We start from the raw sequence: 23,464 nt of genomic DNA on the forward strand, positions 1-23,464 counted from the left end.
AAGGAAGGAAGGAAGGAAGGAAGGAAGGACGGACGGACGGACTGGTCGGCCAAAACAAATACCAAAACACCCAATATTGATATTTGGGCCTAATCCCCAAGGCTAGTCTCCAGGGTACAGCCTGGACATTTTTAGAAGCTAACTAAATGATTCTTCCATGCCATCAGGGTTGGAAACCATGCTGCACCTGAAGTGGATGGATCATTCTTTGAAATGCAAAAAAAGTTAAAATAAGTTGGTTTGTATTGTGAAGAACTACTTCCACTCAAATCTGAAACAGGGTAAAACCTTAAGGTAATAATTACATTTATAATATAAGTTACAGTTTGTAAAGGCTTTTATAATACAGTATTGTGTCATCCATTCAAACCATCCCCAGGAGGAAAACAGCAAGTATGAAAGAGTGTCCAAATAACAGAAAATGGTTATATCAAAGTGAGCCCTAATCAATGGCTTGATACAACCCTTTAAGGGGACTGAATTATCTTGTCTAAGACAAAGTGAACATTATGAGAAAACAAACTCAATATTTTACCACATCAGACAAATGCAAGGCGAAAATTCCTAAAATCCATGAACTGTGCTTACTTAGCTTTCTACTAAGAAGTTTAATTACTTAAATAAAGTCTTTATCTTGAAGGTAGCTGTTAGTAAACTGTATTCCACAATGACAGAAGGGCTACATAAGTCTCATGTTTAATAGTCTTAGAAATATATGTCTGAAAAATAAAAGCAAAGATGTTAAGTAGGAAAACAAACTAAGCAAACATGAGTAAGCTCATCCTTTGTCTAAAAAAGAAATATGCACATGCACATGTGTTTACCTATAATACATGATGTAAGGAAAGGAAAGAATGAGAAAGGATACTAAAACCACCACATTTAATAGGTGTGAGGAGGGGCAGAAGGCAAAGGCTAGAAAGGAGAGAGAAAGAGTCACAGCAAAGTTTGTCTTTTTTTAAAAAACAAAACCAAAAAGTCCTCACATGCTAGAATTTAGTTTCCATGCCAATTATCTTAAAAGAAAACCTCTAAACACTTACCATCAGCATCTAAAATCCATGTTATAAAATGATTATTTGCTCGATACTGAATTACAGAAGTTATTTGATAAGGACAGCCTTCAAAATGAAATGTGTAGTGCTGCAAGTCATTCTGTGGTAAGCCTTCTACAAAGTGCAACATGAATATGGGAGATACTCTGTGGGAGAGAAAAGCAAGAGAAGTTAAACAAATTTAATGCCATGTGTCTGGTTATACAAAAGATGTCTGAAGTGAACTAGTCACACATAACACTTCCAAGGCGAACTGCACTAATTTTTCTTGAGCACCTCCAGATGTGTGCCTTAATTAGAAATGGAGAACTCTCTCTAAGAAGTATGTAACACTAAACCCTTTTCAGAATGGTATCCCAGACAGTTGGAAGTCATGCAGTACGACTCTAATACAGGCCATTAAACAAAAATTACTCTGTAAGCAGCAATGTGGCTTTGGCTTAAAGATCTCATGGTAGCTACTTTGTAAAATCCAAGGAAAAAATCCAGACCTTTTAGAATTTTCTTTGGCATCAAGTGCTCAGATTAATTGCTTTTGTTAAGCGGCGTAGGTAATATGTGAAAGAAAGCAACAAACCTAAGATATTCAAATAAGCATTAATTTGGCCTATTTCAGTTATCTCAGGAAGCAAAGGGGGTCTGTCAAATTAAAAGTTCTACTTAGGAAAAGTTCAATTTGTAACTAAGTAGAGAAAAAATACAACATATTGGTCAATTTATTATTAACTTCAAGACAACTGTAATTTCAAAATTATATTTTACCATTACAGCAACATGCTGAACCAGAAAACAGAACCCAGTGGGTCTCAAACAGCTAAATTTAACAAAGCTCTTAGGATGTAAGAAAAACGTTGAATAGCCCTATTCCCAATATTTAAACAGCTGTCAAAGCTTACTTAGTTTATCAAAATTTATTCAGCCCAAATGAACTTGAATCAATGTCCAAACTGCAGATTATTCAGACTGACAAGGGATAATTTATAAATTAATCCTTGTCAATCATTTTGTTAGAGAATAATCAAGTCCTCAAAATTTAAGTACCTATAAAATAAGAAGTCCTGCAAACAGTCTATAACACTAAACTTTCCCACTTTGATGAAATCATATTTCATCAAATCTAAGATTTCACTAATTATCAAATGTACCACTATGAAAACATGCTGCCACTTAAACTATATCATGGCATCAATTTCACGTATTACCTTTTCAGACAGGCTAAAATGTGAACTGCATGTCTGAATCAATGAACCACAGGAAAATTTGAGATGTATCCTCATAGCGGGATATGTAGGCTTTAGACACCTGATAATTACTATTATTATTATTATTATTTGAGATGGACACTAGCTCTGTCACCCAGGTTGGAGTGCAGTGGCGTGATCTCAGCTCACTGCAATCTCTGCCTTCTGGGCTCAGGTGATTCTCCCACCACAGCCTCCTGAGTAGCTGGATTACAGGCACGTGCCACCACACCACACACTACTATTTTTAGTAGAGACAGGGTTTCACCATGTTGGCCAGGCTGGTCTTGAACTCCTGACTTCAAGTGATCTGCCTGCCTTGGCCTCCCAAAATGCTGGGATTACAGGCATAAGCCACCATGCCTGGCCTGACTCTTAACTAATATTTAGTTCCTTGACTTTATATAATACCTTTCAAGATACTTTCTGAGGCTAGTTACTAAAACAATCTCTTGATCCCTAGACTACATCTCACTAGTTTCCTGCCTTTACATAAGTTTACATGTGGAAAATATTTTAAGACATATTGACGTGATAAATAATGCATGTAAAGACATCTGACACATTTTTATGCTTCTTGTACATTCCAAGTCTTCTATTCTTTTGCAAATTAATAAAAGTAAAAACTGCCAGGACCAAAATCCACACTCAGCCCAATTCCCTGGATGTCGAAGATACTCAGACTCTAGCTGAGTACAAGTACATTCCTCTAGGTAGTAACAAATGACTTGTCAGAAACCTCCAAAGTCTTCTATGAGATTCAGATAGGATAGAAATTTGCTTTTCTTAACCAGCAAAAAAAGAGACAACAACTGGAGCAATTATATGTTAGGTTTTAAAATATCCTCTTAATTACACTAGCCTTACTGCCACAAGATGGACCAGTACACCAAAGCTATCCAGGGCCTGATGTGGGGTGACATGATGCAGAACGGAGATGATGCAGAATACAGCCATAATGTAGAGTTTTACTACCATGTCGAAAATCTTAGGTGGATTCCATACTACTTTACGTAACTATGAAACTTTGTTTTTTTGTTTGTTTGTTTGTTTTTGAGATGGAGTCTCACTCTGTTGCCCAAGTCTGACTGCAGTGGCACAATCTCAGCTCACTGCAACCTCCGCTCCCTGTGTAACAAGCGATTCTCCTGCCTCAGTCTCCCGAGTAGCTGGGACTACAGGCACATGCCACCACGCCTCGCTAATGTTTGTATTTTTAGTAGAGATGGGGTTTCACCATGTTGGCCAGATTGGTCTCGAACTCCGGACCTCAGGTAATCCACCCGCCTCAGCCTCCCAAAGTGATTACAGGCGTAAGCCACCGTGCCCGGCCGAAACTTTGCAAGTTCCAAATGCCGAATGAATTCCAAATTTTGTCCTGTATGTTAACATCTCTGAAGTCGGGATACACCTTATCATTGATGGGACACAATTAGGCAGCATTTCGGTCTTTTTTTTTCTTTGAGACAGTCTCCCTCTGTTGCCCAGGCTGGAGTGCAGTAGCACAATCTCTGTTCACTGCAACCTCTGCCTCCCCAGTTCAAGCAATACTCATGTCTCAGCCTCCTGAATAGCTGGGACTATAGGCATGTGCCACCATACCAAGCTGATTTTTGTATTTTTAGTAGAGATGGGGTTTCACCACATTGGCCAGGATGGTCTCAAATTCCTAGTCTCAAGAGATTCGCCTGCCTCGGTCTCCCAAAGTGCTGGGACTACAGGCGTGAAGCATCGTGTCCAGCCAGCCTTTCTTAATGGCATATTTTTTAAAAGGTGCAACTTACAAACAGTAGTATCTTGGAGTCAATCAAATGATATCCTTCCCCTTCCTTTTTCTGTTCATATTCCTCTTTGATTCCCCTAGACTCTAGTGTCCTACCTACAATTCCAGCGTGTTTTATTTCCAGCCTCACCGTGGGAGGCCAAGGCAGGTGGATTACCTGAGGTCAGGAGTTCGAGACCAAATTAGCCAACATGGTGAAACCCCATCTCTACTAAACTTTATCCCTAGGTTTTGTTCTCAGACTTCTTCCTATCCACAATGCCTGAAGTGTCAATGAAGAATGATGCTCAGAGTCTAAGAGAGCAAGTTAGGTTCTCCCTCAACCACTGGAAAATTGGATGAAAGGAATTAACCAAACTGGAACCAAGAGTGAACCAGAGACTTCAGGCTAAGATCCATTTGCATTCACCTAACAACATGTGGTTAAACTCCTCCTATTTAAAGATCTACCCTCAGGAAAAGAAAAGAAAATAGAAAAGAGAGAAAGCAAGCACAAGGGAGCTGTGTTAACCTCTGTTACCCAAAGATAGCAAAGAAACATTGCATCCCTGTCCCACAAAGCGCAGCCACGGTCTTGCACTCAGAGAGATTGTGGCAGTAACCTTTGAAGAGTTTGTCAAGTAAAATGAAATCTGATTCTAAGTTCTTGGTGCTCCATGTCACCATGGTCTGAATGTAACTCCTAAACAACTTACTTAAAGAAAAGTAGCAGATTTGGGCAGGCTAGGCATAATTCACCTGATTTATCTATCAATGGACTCTTTTCCCAGTGGCGAGACATTAGAGATGTGGGTTATCTGAGATAAGGTGTCCAAGGGACTTGATTAGTTTTTAGAATCCTGTATGTTTTAATTACATATGATACCATGATGAACCCAATCACTTTTAGGTTATCCCTAAAAACTATATTAAATTTGTTTCTAAATTCGATTAGATACAAACAAATCAAGTTATACAAATTTCAAAATAAAAAAAAACACAAAGGACTTATATAAAGACCTTGTTATTTAAAATTTAAGTGAAACTTCACATACTAGTTCAATTTACTTTTGAAGAAAACAGGAAATGTCCACATTATAAATTCTACTCATAAATTGGCCCACTGGAACTCAAAACACATTTTCCATTAAAAAACTGTTTTACCTAATGAATCCATTTCCAGATCAGAACGTGAATCTTTAAGGAAAGCAACTTATTTGTATAGTTAAAAAAATACGTATGCTGCAAGGCAACCAATTAACAGATTAAACAAAACAATGGTACGAATCTATGTTCAGTGCTGGGGCATGGGAAAAAGCAGGTATGAACAGGTAGATGAAATCATATCCACCAAGCAGCCTCAAACAGACCCATGGTCTAGGGCAGGATGGCAGATCCCATGCTCTGCTGCTCTTCCCCTCACCTCATCATCAACGTTTACATCTCAAAACGGACACCTGGCAGCCAAGGCAGATTACAGACTTCTGTAATCTTCAGACACATACAGACACCTCCTCTTCCTTCCCACTTCGCCCTCCTACACAAATGCTATCAAATAATAGTGAGGGGCAAAAAAGATATGAGTCCAAAAGGTCAAAGAAAGGAAAATGAGCAAATAAGAAGTCAATAAATAAGAGGACAGAAAGCAAACAGAGAAGTGGCACCTCACCCAGCGGAATGGACGAAGTGAAGACATGAGTGCTGTGGAGTGCGCATGCCGATGACAAAGAAGAGCGCATTTTTCCCAGAGAACCCCTAAAAGCCTGGATATTTATGGGCAACAGACGTGCTAGAATGTGGGGATGAGGCCTTGGGCTAAAAACTAGGATAGCGACTGGAAGTGTGTACATAATAAAGAGCACCCTATGCCCCAGGCCCAGAGAGGAACCAGCACGGACTGCAGCAAAGAGTGAAAGGTGACAGGAAAGCGTTTCCAGGAAAAAAAGGGGAGGGGAACAGGGGTAAAAAACTGTGAAGCATCTGAGTGTTGGAAATTTATTAATAAGTCTTTAAAGTATTTGGCAAAAACTCAGTACATAATAAAACAAATGAAAATAAGGCAAATAATTCCCAGAAAAATAAAGAACTGTAAAAGTGAAACCTACCTATGTATACTGCTTGCCTGAAGAGGGAATAACATACGTATATTAATAACAATGCAAACACCGAGTACTGACTTAGCCAAATACACAATTGCATTGGAAGGACAGGGAACAGCTAGACAGAGATGGGGCCCAGGTATTGGTGTGAGAACCCTAGTCTCAACTACTATAAAAGGAGAACAGACTGCATTATGGTAGAATAGGCACATCAATTTGAAATGTCAAAGTAAATACTACCTTAATTTGAAGGTTTAAAGTAGATGCCTGGGGGAGGGGACAGGGGACTACTGCCCTTTTTTCCTTTTGGGACTGTGAGCACTAATGAACTGAGAATTTATTACTTCAGTGAGAATAAACCTTTAGGAAAGATTCTGAGGGGTTTCTGGCACATTCAAGGGCATAAAGGTTAATGTTCCTGGTTCTTTATTACATCAAATTAGACCTCAAAACACTTCCTTAATGTACAATTAGACTGAAAATGAAGAGTAAAGAGGTTGTGTACATGTGTGAGTGCATTAATGAGAGAGAGGCAAACTGCCTGAGATGGAACTGACCTGTGAGTTTAAAGAGATGGTGCTCTGGTAACACTGGAAAAGGTAATGCTGACCAACCTCCCCAACTGAGGACAAACAGCAAAGCTGGCAAAATATAATGAAAACATATCTGCCCAAGGCCACCAGATAGCTTACAAGATGACAAGGAATTAGCGTGCTGAGATCTAGGAGAAGATGGAAATTCAGGCTCATCTTTGAATCATCTTAGTTCTTGAAATCTGATTAAGGAAATCCCAGAATTCTAGAAACTCCATACACTTGGCAGAGGAGAGAAAAACTGAAGCTTGATATCCTTAAAGGGAGAAAAAAGGCGAAAAGAAGGAAAGACACTAGGAAAGACACATATGCCTTGCAGCATATGTATTTTTTAACTAGGAGAGTGGGGCCAGAGAGTCAGCCTACATCGGCTCTTCAGTGGCTTCACCTGTGACAGTGGGCTCACTGGCCAGACAGAGCGAGGCAGTTGGCAATCCAGAAATATATGTTTTTTTTTTTTTTTGAGATGGAGTCTTGCTCATCACCCAGGCTGGAGTGCAGTGGCGTGATCTCGGCTCACTGCAAGCTCCGCCTCCCGGGTTCACGCCATTCTCCTGTCTCAGCCTCCCAGGTAGCTGGGACTACAGGCGCCTGCCAACACGCCCGGCTAATTTTTTGTATTTTAGCAGAGACGGGGTTTCACCGTCTTAGCCAGGATGGTCTCGATCTCCTGACCTTGTGATCCACCCGCCTCGGCCTCCCAAAGTGCTGGGATTACAGGCGTGAGCCACCGCGCCCGGCCAGAAATATATGTTAACTCAGATTTCACAAAGGTAGATTATTGTCACCATTTTCAATCCTACAAAAAGAAAAATGTAAATCCACCTTCATTTTGTACTAAAAATTATAAGACAATTTTAACTCACTTTTCCAATACCATTTTTCTTATTTGTGATTTACTGTTGCAATTGTTACATGGACCAAAATGGGCAGCATTAAGTGGGTGCCACTCAGGGATGACATTTGTAAAGGTGACCAGACTCTTCATATGCCTATAAAAAAATGACATAATAAATTCATTAATGTTAAATGCATTTACATTAATTTAAACCAATGTCTAAAAGTATTCCTCCCCTTTTTCATGATTCATACTTTCTTAATTCCCCAAATCATGTTAATATGGCAATGTTCCTCCCTACTACCCCTAGTAAAGAAGCTCTGTGAAGATGCTCCATGTTAATTTCCCATAGCTTTCAACTATGAGATGAAGCAAGAAAAAAAGACAGGGTTCCTCAACAGCACCACTGACATTTTTCACCAGTCTTTGCTGTGAAGCACTGTCCTGTGCACTGCAGGAGGTTAAGCATCATCCCTGGCTTCTACTCACCAGATGCCAGTAACGGCATCCAGTTGTCTCCAGATGTTGCCAAATGTCCCGAGGGGGACAAAATAGCCCTCTATTCTAAAGTTGTCAAATTTATTAGAGCTCACCCCTTACTCAAGTAACTCAAACTGGCTAGCCATTACAGACAACCAAAAATGAAAAGGGGAGTTTCCAAATATAAAATCAGGAATACATACAACTTAACTTTTTTTAATCCTAAAAAAAAAAAAAAAAAAAAAAAACACTGTGAACAAATTTTGTTTTCATAGGTTATACAAGTTCTAAATTTGCACTTTAGTCTGAATACTTGAAAGCATGGCACATGTATACATATGTAACAAACCTGCACGTTGTGCACATGTACCCTAGAACTTAAAGTATAATAATAAAAAACAAAAAAAGATGACCTTTAAAGATGTACACTAAACCTCAACTGCATCCACTTTAATACAAATACTTGTAATTTAAAGAGCAGTTACGTATTACTTAAGAGACACGAGCTTCCTTTCTAAACAATAGCAAATACTGACAAATCCTGAGAGAAAGCAGTCTGTTAAAAACAGATTAGTACTCAGGGAAGTTAACATTTTAAAATAAAAGCAACATAAAGATATCAACAAATGCACTTAAATTTTCAAAGACAATTGTTATGTAAAGGCTCCTATGTTTTAGTTTATAAAAAGGAGACTGTCTCAGCAAGTAAGTGTTAATTCTCCGTAAGACATCTGACGTTTCTGAACACTTCCTATGCAAGGAGGGCATGGCACTGGACACTCATCCTCCAAACAACTCTCAGAGGCAGGTGCCATTCTCATCCCCATTTTACAGATGGGGAAAGCGACACAGAGTGTAGTGATAAATAACAGACCTGAGATCTGCCTCTGAAGACTTTTTAACTGCCTCTGGGTTACACTTTCCAAGTTGAGTAAAAGCCCTTACACTGGCACTAAAACAGCTTCACAAAACAGAGGAATTTGCTGGATAGTTCTCCTTCAGATTAAGTGGAAGTAAGTTTTAAGTGATGACATATTAAGACATATTTAAGATAATGTCACTTCATTTTAGCTTTTCCTCTATAACTACTTTCATTTTAGAACAAAGTAAGATTATTTTAAAAAACAAAAAAGCAAACCGAAGCGGCTAGTGGCTTCCCTCCCTTGAGCTCTCAGTTTGTGCTATCTATCCCTAAACTGCATTTAACATCTTGCATTCAAAGTTAACGTTAAGCAGCCCAAAGATCAGATTAATTACGAACTCTCCGGACCTCTATTATGTGGTCATATATTATCTCACTACCTAAATAGTAAATTTGGCAAAGATACACTATTTCCAGTGCCTGAGTTCCTAGCATACAGAACATACTCAACCAAAAACTGTCAAACAACTAAGATATGGATTCCAGAAGAGCTACAATTAAGCTGATTTTAATCAGCAAGCTTATTTATATTATTTAAAACCCAGGTAGTGATTAAGGAGTATAGCACAGTGAGCAAGAAAGTCTTAGAGGCCAGAAAAGCCTAAGTGTGTCTCCTGACTCTGCCACTTACAGTTGTCATCTTGGGAATCAATCTAACCCCTTTCAAGCTGTCATATCCACAACTGCCAAATGAGGACACTAGGATCTTCCTCACTGAGTTACTGTGAGGAGAAAACCAGGTAATTTACATAAATCAATGACAGAAGACTGGAAACAGATGTGTTCTCATACTCACTTGCTTACACTAAATTATTTATGTCCTAGGTATGAATAAAATGTTAATACTCACCCTGTTCTAGTGGGGGTTTGGGGGACTATTACAAAAGTTTACTTAACAAAAGCTTAATATGAAAATGTATCTGACCCAATTTTTACATCAGAGTAAAACAGGCCCTTTGGAGAGGGGACACGGATTTTTCTGCAGAGCAGCCATGATATATCTTTGTTCCATGGCTTCTAACACGATCAAACGATTTCCCTGTATCACCACCATGCCAGTATCACTCTGTTGCCTATCAGCTGCCATCTCCACACATTCATCTATCTCAGGATGCGTAAAGGGACCAAATCCTTGCGATACTCCTTGGATATGTCGGCCAACAGTTATTTTCTTTTTTTTTTTTTTTTTTTTTTTTTTTTTTTTTTTGAGACGAGTCTCCGCTCCTGGCTGCCCAGGCTGGGTCTGTGGCCGGATCTCGGCTCACTGCAAGCTCCGCCTCCCGGGTTCACGCCATTACTCCCTGCCTCCAGCCTCCTGATAGCGGGACTACAGCGACTGCCACCTCGCCCGTATTTTTGTATTTTTCAGTAAGAGACGGGGGTTTCAACCCATTTAGCCCAGGATGGTCTTCTGACCGTCGTGATCCGCCCGTCTCGGCCTATCAAAGTGCTGGGATTACAGTGCTTGAGCCACCGCGCCCAGCCCCAACAGTTTAATTTTCCAAGAAACTTCTTGTCCATAATTTTTTTCAACTCAGGAGGGTTAGCCTTTGCTCATGGTGGTCTACGCGTGCCCCTCTCCTTAACCCTGTTCTAGTAGATCTAACCAGTTAATAAACAAACATTTTGTTGGCCTGCATTCCCTGGAGCATCCTCCCAGACTGAACTCTCCCTTGACTACTCCTTAAATACCTAAAAAACATTTCATATTTAGTATATGAATATTAAGTACTTTTTTTTTTTCTTTTTTTTTTTTTGCGAGACAGAGTGTCGCTCTTGCTGCCCAGGCTGGAGTACAAGTGGCGCGATCTCAGCTTACTGCAACCTCCGCCCTTTGGGTTTCAAGTTATTCCCTGCCTCAGCCTCCCCAAAGTAGCTGGGACTCAGGCATCCACCACCCATCCGCCGGCTATTTCTGTATTTTTAGTAGAGACGGGGTTTCACCATGTTGGCCAGGTTGGTATCAAACTCCTGACCTCAATGATCTACCTGCCTTGGCCTCTCAAAGTGCTGGATTACAGACGTGAGCCACCATGACCCAGCCTTCAAAAGTAATATTTCATATCACATTTTACTTTAAGTAACTTAAAGAGCTTTCAAGTTTCCTAACTTAAGCATTAAGTTAAAGAAAAGTGTGGCTGGGCATGGTGGCTCACACCTGTAATCCCAGTAAATTTGGGAGGCTGAGGCAAGCTGGATCACTTGAGGTCAGGAGTTTAAGACCAGCCTGGCAACATGGTGAAACCCTGTCTCTACTAAAAACACAAAAATTACCAGGCGTGGGTGACACGATCACCTGTTAATTCAGCTCTCAAGGAAGCTGAAGGAAGGAGTAATCGCTTGAACCAGGAGGTGGAGGCCTGCAGTGAGCCAAGATCGCACCTGCTGCAGTCAGCCCTGCGCGACGGGAGTGAGACTCTATCTCAAAAAAACAAAAAAAAGTGGAAAAGAAGTTTATTTCTATTGTAATCATTTGAATACCTCGCCTCCCTGACTCCTCTTCTAAAACCTATTCCTCTCCTTACGTGGTAGGTACAGGTTGAGTACCTCTTATCTGAAATGCATGGGACCAGAAGTGTCTCCAGGATAAAGAGATAACCTGGAGATGGGACCTGGGCCTAAACATGAAATTCATTATGTTTCATATACACCTCATGCAAAGCCTGAAGGTAACAGGTACATCAATCATGGCCTTTCTAATACGCCGCTGAGAGGCATTAGGAGAAGTAGAAAGTATGGCTGAGACAGTTCACGTGTAAGGCTTCTGGAGGTGGTTGGTCTTTCACAGGACTATGGGAAGAAATGAGGAAGTTTGCATTACCTCTGAGAATTGCTGCTAGCCTCCAAGAGTCTAAAACCAGTGTCTATAATGTTAGAAACCTAAAGTAAACAAGCAAAACCCCTCGTCTCTAATAGAGGAATAAACAAAAATGCCTACAGTTTCATGGCATTCTGAGAGGTATTCTTACTCAGCAAGGACTCTGGAGAAGGGAGGAGTACTATTCCTCTCATCGTCCCTATTTCCCACTGAAGAACTCCTTAAGAAATCTCCTACTACCAGTCTATCAAACCATGAGGTTTTGACCCTTCCAGTTTAAAGAAGCAAGCAAACTGCAGTGTCTGGTGCTCAAATTGTTCTCTTAACCTTAGTGGTAGAGAAACTAGAAGGACCCATTTTAAAAAAACAAAAGAAACTAACCTTTTCTGATACTGGTGTCCACACTGCGAACATTCAAAGTCCCAAGAAAAAGAATATAGGAAGAGCTTCTCAATGTGGGGTTCTAGTTTTAAGAGCAGGGGAAATGCAAACACGGGGCTTTCCATATCACCTTCAAAAAGAAAAGGAAAAATTACTGCTCATAATCAATAATGGCAAAAATTAAACCAAAATTATGAACTACTGTCTTTTCTTACTATATTTACAGCATGAATATGTGTTAATACAGTATGACAGAATAAGTCACCCAGAGCTAGGAGAGGGGAAGTTTATAAAGCATTTCTCTAAAAATGTCCATCATAAATATTTGATTAACACTTCGATCTCTTTCCTTTTCCTTGGCAGACATTTACGAAAATGTCTTAAGACGAAAAGACACAAAAGACCCATACTGTCTTCCATCTTTCTAGATTTCTCAGGAAAAAAAAAAAAAAATCTCGGAACTATAATAGCCTTAGAGTATATTAAAACAAAAATTGATGAGGTGTGGTGGCTCACACCTTGTAATCCCAGCACACTGGGAGGCCAAGGCAGGAGGACTGCTTGCGTAAGTTACCTCCAAGAATTGCTGCCAACCTCTAGGAACCTAAAAACAGTTTCTATGACGTTCGAGACCAGCCTGGCCAATATAGCGAGGCACTGTCTCTACAAAAATAAAATGAAATAAATTAGCTGAGAGTGGTGCCACACACCTATAGTCCAAGCTACTCAGGAGGCTAAGGCAGGAGGCTCATTTGAACCCAGGAATTTGAGGCTGCAGTGAGCTATGATCATGCCGCTGCATACCAGCCTGAGTGACAGAGCGACACCCGTCTCTAAAAAAAAAAAAAGGAAAAAAAATTATGGAAATGGTTTGCCATAGATGTTAAAAAAATGTAACCAGTGAAACACTGTAGAAACACATCAGAATTGGCCATTTCTATTCTGATCATCTTGTTCCACCTGTGGAAAGGGCATGGCCACACAATGGTTAAATGACCAGCCTCAACTCTTTGGACTCTTCATCTACCGTTCTTCTTAACTTTTCAGTCTAATCCTTTCCTTTAACAACTTTATGATTGAAGATTTGAATCTTGTTGTCATTGAAAATAACTGAACAGTGAATGCTGGCTTCCAGCTTTGAGACTGGAAAGTAAGGTAAGTAGCAGAATCTACATGCTTCTCTTACATTCTTTTTCCAATTGGTTTCTCTCCTTCCTATTCTCAGAGGAGCTTAGATGCTGCCTTACTGATTTGGCCCAAGAGACTGAGTCCTTCCATGCCTTCCCTAATCTGGACAGAGCCTCACTTCCACGGTCCAGTTCTCCCCCTAGTCTGGAACTACAGTTGCCTGGAACAGTAACCTTGGCAGGACCACAAGGCAGACAGTAGGTGTTATTACCTAAGTAATAACAATCATGTGGGGTTTCTAAAAATTACTGATTTCCTGAGCCCCATCCCTGAGATTCTAATTCAAATGTCCCTATGATTGGTATTTACTTTTAAATTCCCTTGGTGCTTTTTAATGCACAGTTGAGGTTAAAAATGGTAGATTTGTCTACTGGGAAAAGTACTAAAGAAGCAACTAACAACTTGCCCCCTAAATATTCTCCTGGTTCTGAGAACTGCACCCACTCTCAAGAGGTGGGACACCAGCCTGCATATTTCTAGGGAACAGCTCTGCCCTACAATAACGTACCCAGTGGTAGATTCCTAAGTCAGACCACTCAGATTCTCTCTCCCAAGAAGATGATCATCCAAGGTAATCAAACAGTGTTATACTTCCTTATGATGTACATATTTCTACATGGTAGATGAGTATAATACAAGCAAGTTATACCCTAACCCTAAGCATATTCTATAAATATCAGTAGTTACAAAGGCTATTTTAGTCACCTTTGTGGGACAGTCTCACTGCTACTTTTGAATAAAAACATTAAAAAAATTTTTATTTTTTATTTATTTATTTTTGAGACGGAGTTTCGCACTTGTTGCTCAGGCTGGAGTGCAGCGGCGCAATCTTGGCTCACCGCAACCACTGCCTCCTGGGTTCAAGCAATTCTCCTGCCTCAGCCCCCCCGAGTAGCAGGGATTACAGGCTTCTACACCACGCCTGGCTAATTTTTTGTATTTTTAGTAGAGACAGGGTTTCACCATGTTGGTCAGGTTGATCTTGAACTCCTGACCTCAGGTGATCCATCTGCCTCTGACTCCCAAAGTGCTGGGAATACAGGTGTGAGCCACCGGGCCCAGCCATAAAATAAGTTTTTAAAAGCTTTTTTGTAAGTAGAAATACAAATAAATCTCCTAGAAATGAAAATATGCAACACCATATGCACAAACAGTACGTCACATAGCACAATTTTGTGATTCATTACCACCCTTTAAATCTGCATTCTAAGTAAAGATTAATTGGAAAAGCAAACAATTTACATTTCATAATCACAATATAAAATCTTCAGGTCGAAAATACATAAAGTTCTCCGTGAATTAAAATATCATGAAAGAGCTCAAAACACATGGTTAAATAAGTTATATTTAATTAGTAAGATCTTCAGCTAAAATATAGCACCTATCCTTGAATGGGCAGTAAAACAAGAGAGGAATCCTCCTGCTTTGAAAGAGCTGTATGCTTGCCCAATTATTATGATTACACAAAATAATAATTTGAAAATTCCTTCTGTTACATAGAAAACCAGGCCCATGGCGGAGGTGGAGCAAAAGATGTAACTTCGTTCCAAAAATAATTATCTGGGATAAGAAGGGTAGTGATTCAGGCTGGGGGGGAAACCATTCTTTAATTCAACTGGGAACTGAAGTAGGGACTCTAGAAGGGAAATGGTACCTGCTAAATGCACCACAACAGCCCCTCCATCTAAACTCTAGGACCTTATGGAAAAGGCTCCTTCGAAACGAGTATTCGCTCAACAGATCAGCGGCTGGGGGTGATGAACCTGGTTAACCACAAGGAGCCTGGTGAAAAGTTTTAGAGTGACAGAGTCCTACATCTTGACTGTAGTAAGGGTTACAAAGCTGTACAAGCTTAAAAAGGGTCTCACTATATGTAAATTATACTTTGATATAAAGAAAAAAGAATATTCATTCCATCTCAGAGTCTATCTGATGCATAAATTAGAACAGTTCTTTAGGCCTAGAGGAGGAAACGTCAGAAATCTGGAATATGAAAAGTCAGATTTTTATAAGAACAGAATATATATGTATAAGTCCATAAAAACAAAGCAGATATACAATAATTATATATCAATTTTAATAAAATGTAGGAAAAAAGTGAAAATTAGGGGACAGAAGCATGAGTCAAAGAAATACGTCAAAAGCTGTCCAGCATGTACAAAAGACGCCATGCTTCCAGATATATTATAAAAAAAAATATATATATATATATATATTTATATATATACACACACACATATATATATATTTTTTTTTTTTGGAGACAGAGTCTCACTCTGTCCCCAGGCTGCAGTGCAGTGGCGCGATCTCGGCTCACTGAAACCTGTCTCCCAGGTTCAAGCGATTCTCCTGCCTCAGTCTCCTGGGTAGCTGGGACTATAGGCACGTGCCACCACACCCAGCTAATTTTTGTATTTTTAGTAGATACCGGGTTTCACCATGTTGGCCAGGATGGTCTCGATCTCTTGACTTGGTGATCTGCCTGCCTCGGCCTCCCAAAGTGCTGGGATTACAGGTGTGAGCCACCGTGCCTGGCTGTATAAGTATATAAATATGTTATAAATATATTGTCAATATATTACAAAAGATCATATTTTATAATGATCTGGAAGCATGGTGTCTTTTGTACATGCTAGACAAATCAGTTGCAACAAGTGATTTTATTATAAAATATAAAAATAATTTTTTAATATAAGTTAAATGTCACTCATTGAGAGAAAAACTAGAAGGCACTGATATTTTACATAATATGGGTAATTACTAAGAGCAAGTATCGTATTCTGCTACTCTAACATTAATAGAAGAGTTAATACAAGAATAAAAGGAAAATAAAACAAAAGCCCTTTCAAAACAAAACAAACAAAAAAACCCACAGCTCCTTTTTGTAATACTAAAAAAAATTTAGAAAGGTTTGGTCAGACACTCTAACTCACTTGCTGCACACCACTCCCACAGGCCAAAAACAAAGTCACAGAGAACAAAGAGGTCCCATCCTTGTGCCCTTTCTAAAGGTGAGGAAGCTTTCTCAAAATGCCATCAGCATATTTCTCTTAATATCCACTGGCCAAAACTGTACCACATGTCCATTCCTACAGCAATCACTGGTAGGGAAAAAGAATTACTATGGTTGGTTTAGATGAGATTCTAAACCCTGTGTACATGTAACAATCATGTGGGGTTTCTAAAAATTACTGATTTCCTGAGCCCCATCCCTGAGATTCTAATTCAAATGCCCCTAGCACTGGCATTTACTTTTAAATTCCCTCGGTGCTTTTAATGCACAATTGAGGTTAAAAATGCTAGATCTGTCTGCTAGGAAACGTACTAGAGAAGCAACTAATGATATGCCCCCTAAAATTCTCCTGGTTCTGAGAACAGCACCCACTCTCAAGAGGTGGAACACCAGCCTGCATATTTATATAGAATGGCTCTGCCCTACAATAACCTACCCAGTGGTAGATTCCTAAGTCAGACCACTCAGATTCTCTCTCCCAAGAAGATGATCATCCAAGGTAATCAAGCAGTGTTATACTTCCTTATGATGTACATATTTCTACATGGTAGATGAGTATAATACAAGCAAGCTATACCAATTACTTACCTAATGTGCATCTAAGCTGGGGTTGAAGGCTAATAAAAATTTCATCTCTAACTTCATTCAGACAGGTCTCTATCTCTGCAAATATTTCTGAGGTAAGTTTTTTACAATCTCCATCTAAGAAAATACAAAGAACATTATCAATTCCTCATCGATGTATATCTTGCCACAGAAAACTGAGACATTCCCAAGAATGAAAGCTAAGTCAGTAAGTTCTGCAAACAGAGACAAAAAGCAAAACACCAAATTTCCTTAATTCTTTCTCTGTGGTATACCATATATTCCCTTAATGTGTGTTATCAGCACAATATCATTAGTACTTACTGAATGGGTAAGATCTCAGGGAAAGCCTTTCTCACCCATATAATCACATGTCTAGCAAAATAACCTTTCAGATACTATGTCTATATCTAAAACAGCTAAAGAAGTTACCTCCTTATGTGCAATTACTTATACTACAAATGATTTATTCATTTATTCCACTCTGCGTAACTTTTATTGAACTTAGCCAGGTCATGGGAACAGGTAACTTTATAAGGAGTCTTAATAAAGTTACAATTATTTCCCAAACTAATACCTCGTATAGTTCCCTTCTATGTCATTTTTGAGGGGTCTGAAGGGGTCTTCAGTGGCAACATAGTGTTTATTTGGTTCCACATCCTGCTTTGTCTACACAAATTTGCTTCATTAAAAACTCTGACCAGCCTGGGCAACAGAGTGACACCCCTATCTCTTAAAAAGAAAGCTGGGTATGGTGGTACACACCTGTAGTCCCAGCTACTCAGGAGGCTGAGGTAGGAGGATCGCTTGAGCCCAGGAGGGTTAGGGTTCTACAGGGTGCAGTGAGCCGTGATCTTACTACTGCGCTCCAGCCTGGGCAAGTGAGACACTCAAAACAAAAACAAAAAAACAGAACAACAACAACAAAAAAATGGCTACTTATTATACAGTGACTGAAACATAGCACTTGTGTGTGTGTGTGTGTGTGTGTGTGTTTGTAGACAGGGTCTTGCTATGTTGCCTGGGCTGATCATGAACTCCTGGGCTCAAGCAACCTTGCAGCCTCAACCTTCGGAGTAGCTGGGCGTTACAGGCGCACGCCACTACACTCAGCCAAAACGCTGCTTTACTAATCATTCTCCTATTGCCAAACATTTCAGTTATTTCTTTCTTCACTGTTATAAATACTATCGTGATAAATACCTTTGGGCACGTATCTATGTTTTGGATCACTTCTTTATGGTAATATTTATTATCTTCAAAATGGAATTACTGTGACAAGAAACTATCCAAGATTAGTAAGAAAATTATTTTGAATAAAAGACTCCACATGCATCTGACTCTACTTACTCTTAAGCTACAAATAGATCTTTTCATTCACATCTCTTATAAATAATTCATACAGCCTGATCACACTCTGCTTATATGTTTCCTAATGAAAATATCTGGATTCTCCTGTAATATGAAATAAGCATTAACCAGAATTTTTGTTATTTGACCACGCCAAAAAACACTTACATTGCAAAGTAATGCAGCTCAAACATATAAACAACCAGATTATAAAAACTAAATTTATTCTGTAAAAAATTAGTAACAGATTAAAAACATAAAATGAAAGTTAATTCCAATATTGAACTGCTGCTCTTCTGGAACAAACAACTGAACTGTCACCTACTTAACACTGGGGTTCCTGTAATTAGAGAAAGCAGAAACAGAAGAAAAGTCAAGGCAAAAATGCTTGTGAGAAACTGAATTTTAAAAACTGCAAAAAACTGTAAATGACTGACACATACAAAAAGGTTCAAAGAAAACCTACATTGAAACAAAGTATTTCTTACCAAAACCATAACGTCTTGAATGTTCTAACCAAAGGTGGTTAGAAAGCACTGAGGTATTTTTTTCTACATAATGAAAATGTAATTATATATCGGTACAACCATTCTGGAAAACTATTTAGCAAGACCTTTAATATTCATATTTTAATATCTCTCCTAGGATACTAGTCAGTAATGAATTTGAAAGATATATGGATATTTGTCCTGGTGTTAATTTATAACAGCAAAAACTAGTAACAGCCTGAATGGTTAGTAACAGGGAAACAATGTATAAGATCCATATAAAAGATTGTAAGACCAACTCAAAAGTTTTAGCACATTAATGAGTAAGAAAATACCTACAATGTCAAGCAAAGAAAGCTTGGTATGATGTCACATCTGTCCCCAAAATATATATGGCCAAGTAAGATCAGAAAAAATATGTTATCAAGACACTTCAAGAAGTTGAATGAAAGTAAGGATTCTTGCCCTACAAGGTAGCCGTAATAATTTTAAAAGTATGAGTGCTGGGTTAGACAAAGTAACCAAGAGGATAAAATTGAGAGTTAAGGAACAGCTGCACACATACATGAAATGTTGATACATGCTAGAGGTGGCATGGCAGATCACGTGAGAAAAAGTGGAGCTACAAAAACTGGCTATGCAAATGGAAAAAAAATGGATCCTTACCTCATACCACACATCAATATGAATTCCAACTGAAAGAGGAATTTCAATGTCAAAAGCAAAACTTTATAACTTTTCAGTGAAAATATAGGTGAATGATTTTCTGACCTTGGGAATAGCAATAATTTCTTTAAAAAGCCATAAACATTACTAGCTCCAAATGGAAAAACAAAGACTTCCCTATAAATCAAGATAGCTTTGAAAAAGTAAAAACACAAGCTGCAAATTGGGACCAGATTCAGCAAAACATCTGACGTAACTCTAGCAACAATGATACAAGAACAAACTCATACAGATCAATTAAAACGTGACAATCAATAGAACAAACAGGGATAAGATACAAAAGGCATTTCACAGAAGAGGGAACAAATATGAGCAATATATACACAGAGAGCCAACAACCTTTTCAAAATGTGGAAACGGCAAATCAAGGTCACAGACGATTTTATATCACTCAAAGAGCAAAAATCTCAAGTGTGAAAATAAACCAAGGAGAATATATGGATCAGGAAGAGCTCTTATATACACTGTTAATGGGAGAACTGATTGGTACAACCACTTTGGAAAACTACTGTCATTATCTTGTAAATTTGGACACGAGAATCTGTAATTTTCCATTCCTCTGGTATACAGAAGGGAAACTCTTACACTGTGCCTCAGGAGACTTGCCCCCAAATGGTCACAGCAGCAGCATTTATAATGGCAAAAAAAAAAAAAAAAAAAAAACCAACTGTCCACTGACAGGTAGATGAATATACTGTTATATTTACAAAATGGAAGTATTATATAGTAATGAAAAATCAATGAGCCACAACTACAAGCAGTCCTATAAATTTTTACAAGAAAAAAAGGTCCCAGAAGACCTACTGTACAACCCCCTTGTTTAAAGTTCAAAACAAACTAAATTAGGCAATACAAAGCGGCCCCTCTTCATCCGTGGTTTTGCTTCCTATGATTTCAGTTACCTGAAGTCAACCATGGTCTGAAAATATTAAATGGAAAATTCCAGAAACAATTTATAAGCTTTAAATTTCAAGCCATTCTGAGTAGCATCATGAACTATCTTGCTGTCCTGCTGTCTTCCATTGGCAACGTGAATCTTCCCTTCGTCCAGTGTATCCAAGCTGTCTACACTTCCTGCCTGTGGTTCACTTAGTAGCCATCTGGGTGATGCGATCTATTGCCATGGTGTTGCAGTGCTCATGTTCAAGGAACCCTTATTTGACTTAATAATGGCCCCAAAGCACAAGCATAGTGATGCTGGCAATTCAGATACGCCAAAGAGAAGCTGTAAAATGCTTCTTTTAAGTGAAAAGGTCAAAGTTCTCAACTTAAGAAAAAAATCATATGCTGAGGTTGCTGAGATCTAAGAACAAATCTCTTATCCTTGAAACTGTGAAGAAGGAAAAAGAAATTGGTGCTAATTTTGCTGTTGCATCTCAACTGCTAAACTTATGGCCACAGTGCCTGATAAGTGTTAAGATGGAAAAAGCATTCAATTTGTGGGTGGAAGACACAATAAGAAACAAGTGTTCCAGGCCGGGCGCGGTGGCTCAAGCCTGTAATCCCAGCACTTTGGAGGCGCGAGGGCGGGCGAGTGTCACGAGTCAGAGGAGATCGAGGACCATGAACCTGGCTAACTACGGTGAAACCCGTCTGCTACTAGAAAAAAAAAAAATACAAAAAACTAGGCCGAGGGCGAGGGTGGGCGGGGCGCTGTAGGATCCCAGCTACTCCGAGGGCCTGAGGGGCAGGAGAATGGCCGTGAACGCCCGGGAGGCCGGAGTTTGCAGTGAGCTGAGATCTGGCCCAGCCTGCACCCTCCCAGCCTGGGCCGGGAAGAAGCGAGAGCTGCCGTCTCAAAAAAGAAAAAAAAAAGAAAAAAAGAAACAAGTGTTGCCAATTGACAGCAACATGTTGAGCCACATTTACTTTACTTTTTTTTTTGAGACAGAGTCTCACTCTATCACCCAGGCAGGCTGGAGTGCAGTGTTGTGATCCCAGGTTCAACTGATTGTTCAACCTCTGCCTCCTGGGTTCAAGCAATTCTCCTGCCTCAGCCTCCCAGAGTAGCTGGACTACAGGCGTGTGCCACCACGCCTAGTCAATTTTTATATATTTTTAGTAGAGATGGGGTTTCACCATGTTGGCCAGGCTGGTCTTGAACTCTTGACCTCAGGAGATCTGCCCGCTTCAGCTTCCTAAAGTGCTGGGATTACAGGTGTGAGCCACTGCACCTGGCCCACATTTAATTTATTCTTAATTAAACTTGATCATAATTATGTAGGTATAGGGAAAAATGCTATATATACAGGGTTCAGTACTATCTGTCCCCCATTATCTGAGAGGAATACCTTCCAAGACCCCAGTGGATGCCTAAAACCTTGAATAGTAACTAAACCCTTCACATATTATGCTTTTTCCTATAACTACATACCTATGATCAAGTTTTATAATTAGGCATAGTAAGATTAACAACAACTAATAATAAAATAGAACAATTATAACAATACGCTGTAATGAAAGTTACATGAATGTGGTGTCTCTCTCTCTCAAAATATATTACTGTACTATACTCATCTACTTTCAGACCTTGGGTTACATGAAACCAAGAAAAGTACAACTGTGATAAGCGGAGACTACTGTATACTGTTTAGATATATACATGTAAGAAAAACTGAGAAAAGATGGAATGATAAAACACACTCAGATGATGATTACTTATGGGGGGAGGTAGAGAATGGGATGAGAGGAACACATAAGTAAATATAAGTTATTGGGAGTGTCTTAATTCTTCATACGTTGGGAGGTGGGTTCATAAGTATCCTATTTTACAGAGAATAAAATGAAAAACATATCCCTTAGGGTGACAAGAGATCTTAGGAGGTTGTGTGATTATGGGTGATTTTTATTCACTTCTTCATTCTGCTTTTCAGTACACTTAAAACTAACCACTATTATCCTGACAGGCTAAGTAAGATAGAAGCACAGTCTCACAGTTTTGAAAAAGACTGCCCAGGCCGGGTGTGGTGGCTCACGCCTATAATCTCAGCACTTTGGGAGGCCAAGGCAGGCAGATCATGAGGTCAGGAGTTCAAGACCAGCCTGACCAACATAGTGAAACCCTGTCTCTACTAAAAATACAAAAATTAGCCGGGCCTGGTGGCAGGCACCTGTAGTCTCAGCTACTCCTGAGGTTGAGGCAAGAGAATTGCTTGAACCTGGGAGGCGGAGGTTGCAGTGAGCTGAGATTATGCCATTGCACTTCAGCCTAAGGAACAGTGAGACTCCATCTCAAAAAAAAAAAAAAAAAAATCACAATAGCGAAGATTTGGAACCAACCCAAATGACTATCAATGATAGACTGGATAAAGAAACTATGGCACATATACACCACAGAATACTATGCAGCCATAAAAAAGGATGAGTTCATGTCCTTTGCAGGGACATGGACAAAGCTGGAAGCCATCATTCTCAGCAAACTAACACAAGAACAGAAAACCAAACACCACATATTCTTACTTATAAGTGGGAGCTGAACAATGAGAACATATGGACACAGGGAGGGGAACATCACACACTGGGGCCTGCTGGGGAGTGGAGGGGTTGGGGAGAGATAGCATTAGGAGAAACACCTAATGTAGGTGACAGGTTGATAGGTGCAACAAACCACCATGGCACATGCATACCTATGTGACAAAACTGCACATTCTGCACATGTACCCCAGAACTTAAAAAAAAAAAAAGACTGACTTTAGGGCTGTCAGGATAATGTAACTGGTATTATCTCAAGCTTCGTGATACTGTTCCTGGGCTGCTTGCTCCCAGGCCTCCAGAAAACAGAAGCAATGGACGGTATCTTTCCCACATGCTGGGAGACAAAACTCAACATTAATGTTTTTAAGGAGTAAAGACAAATAGGCTGGAATGGTGGCTCATGCCTGTAATCCCAGTACTTTGGGAGGCCAAGGCAGGAAGGGTGCTTGAG

General features: G+C 39.5%; 1 protein-coding gene across 4 annotated transcripts in view; it reads right to left on the reverse strand.

Annotated features, from left to right (window-relative positions):
* The window catches only part of USPL1 (ubiquitin specific peptidase like 1), a 43,397-nt gene that overhangs the window by 5,571 nt on the left and 14,362 nt on the right, over nucleotides 1–23,464 (reverse strand). For 3 of the 4 annotated variants that reach the window (XM_017865900.1, XM_017865902.1, XM_017865901.1), the window contains 4 exons: nucleotides 16,979–17,092; nucleotides 12,190–12,319; nucleotides 7,617–7,742; nucleotides 1,044–1,201 (listed from right to left, as the gene is read on the reverse strand). In XM_017865900.1, the coding sequence (XP_017721389.1) occupies nucleotides 1,044–1,201; nucleotides 7,617–7,742; nucleotides 12,190–12,319; nucleotides 16,979–17,092 (528 nt within the window). Of the gene's footprint in view, nucleotides 1–1,043; nucleotides 1,202–7,616; nucleotides 7,743–12,189; nucleotides 12,320–16,978; nucleotides 17,093–20,441; nucleotides 20,673–23,464 lie in introns of those variants that run through there. The other variant, XM_017865903.1, reaches the window with a different exon arrangement.

Source organism: Rhinopithecus bieti, unplaced genomic scaffold (assembly GCF_001698545.2).
Source record: "Rhinopithecus bieti isolate Rb0 unplaced genomic scaffold, ASM169854v2 scaffold_81659, whole genome shotgun sequence".
NCBI classification, from domain to species: Eukaryota; Metazoa; Chordata; class Mammalia; order Primates; family Cercopithecidae; genus Rhinopithecus; species Rhinopithecus bieti.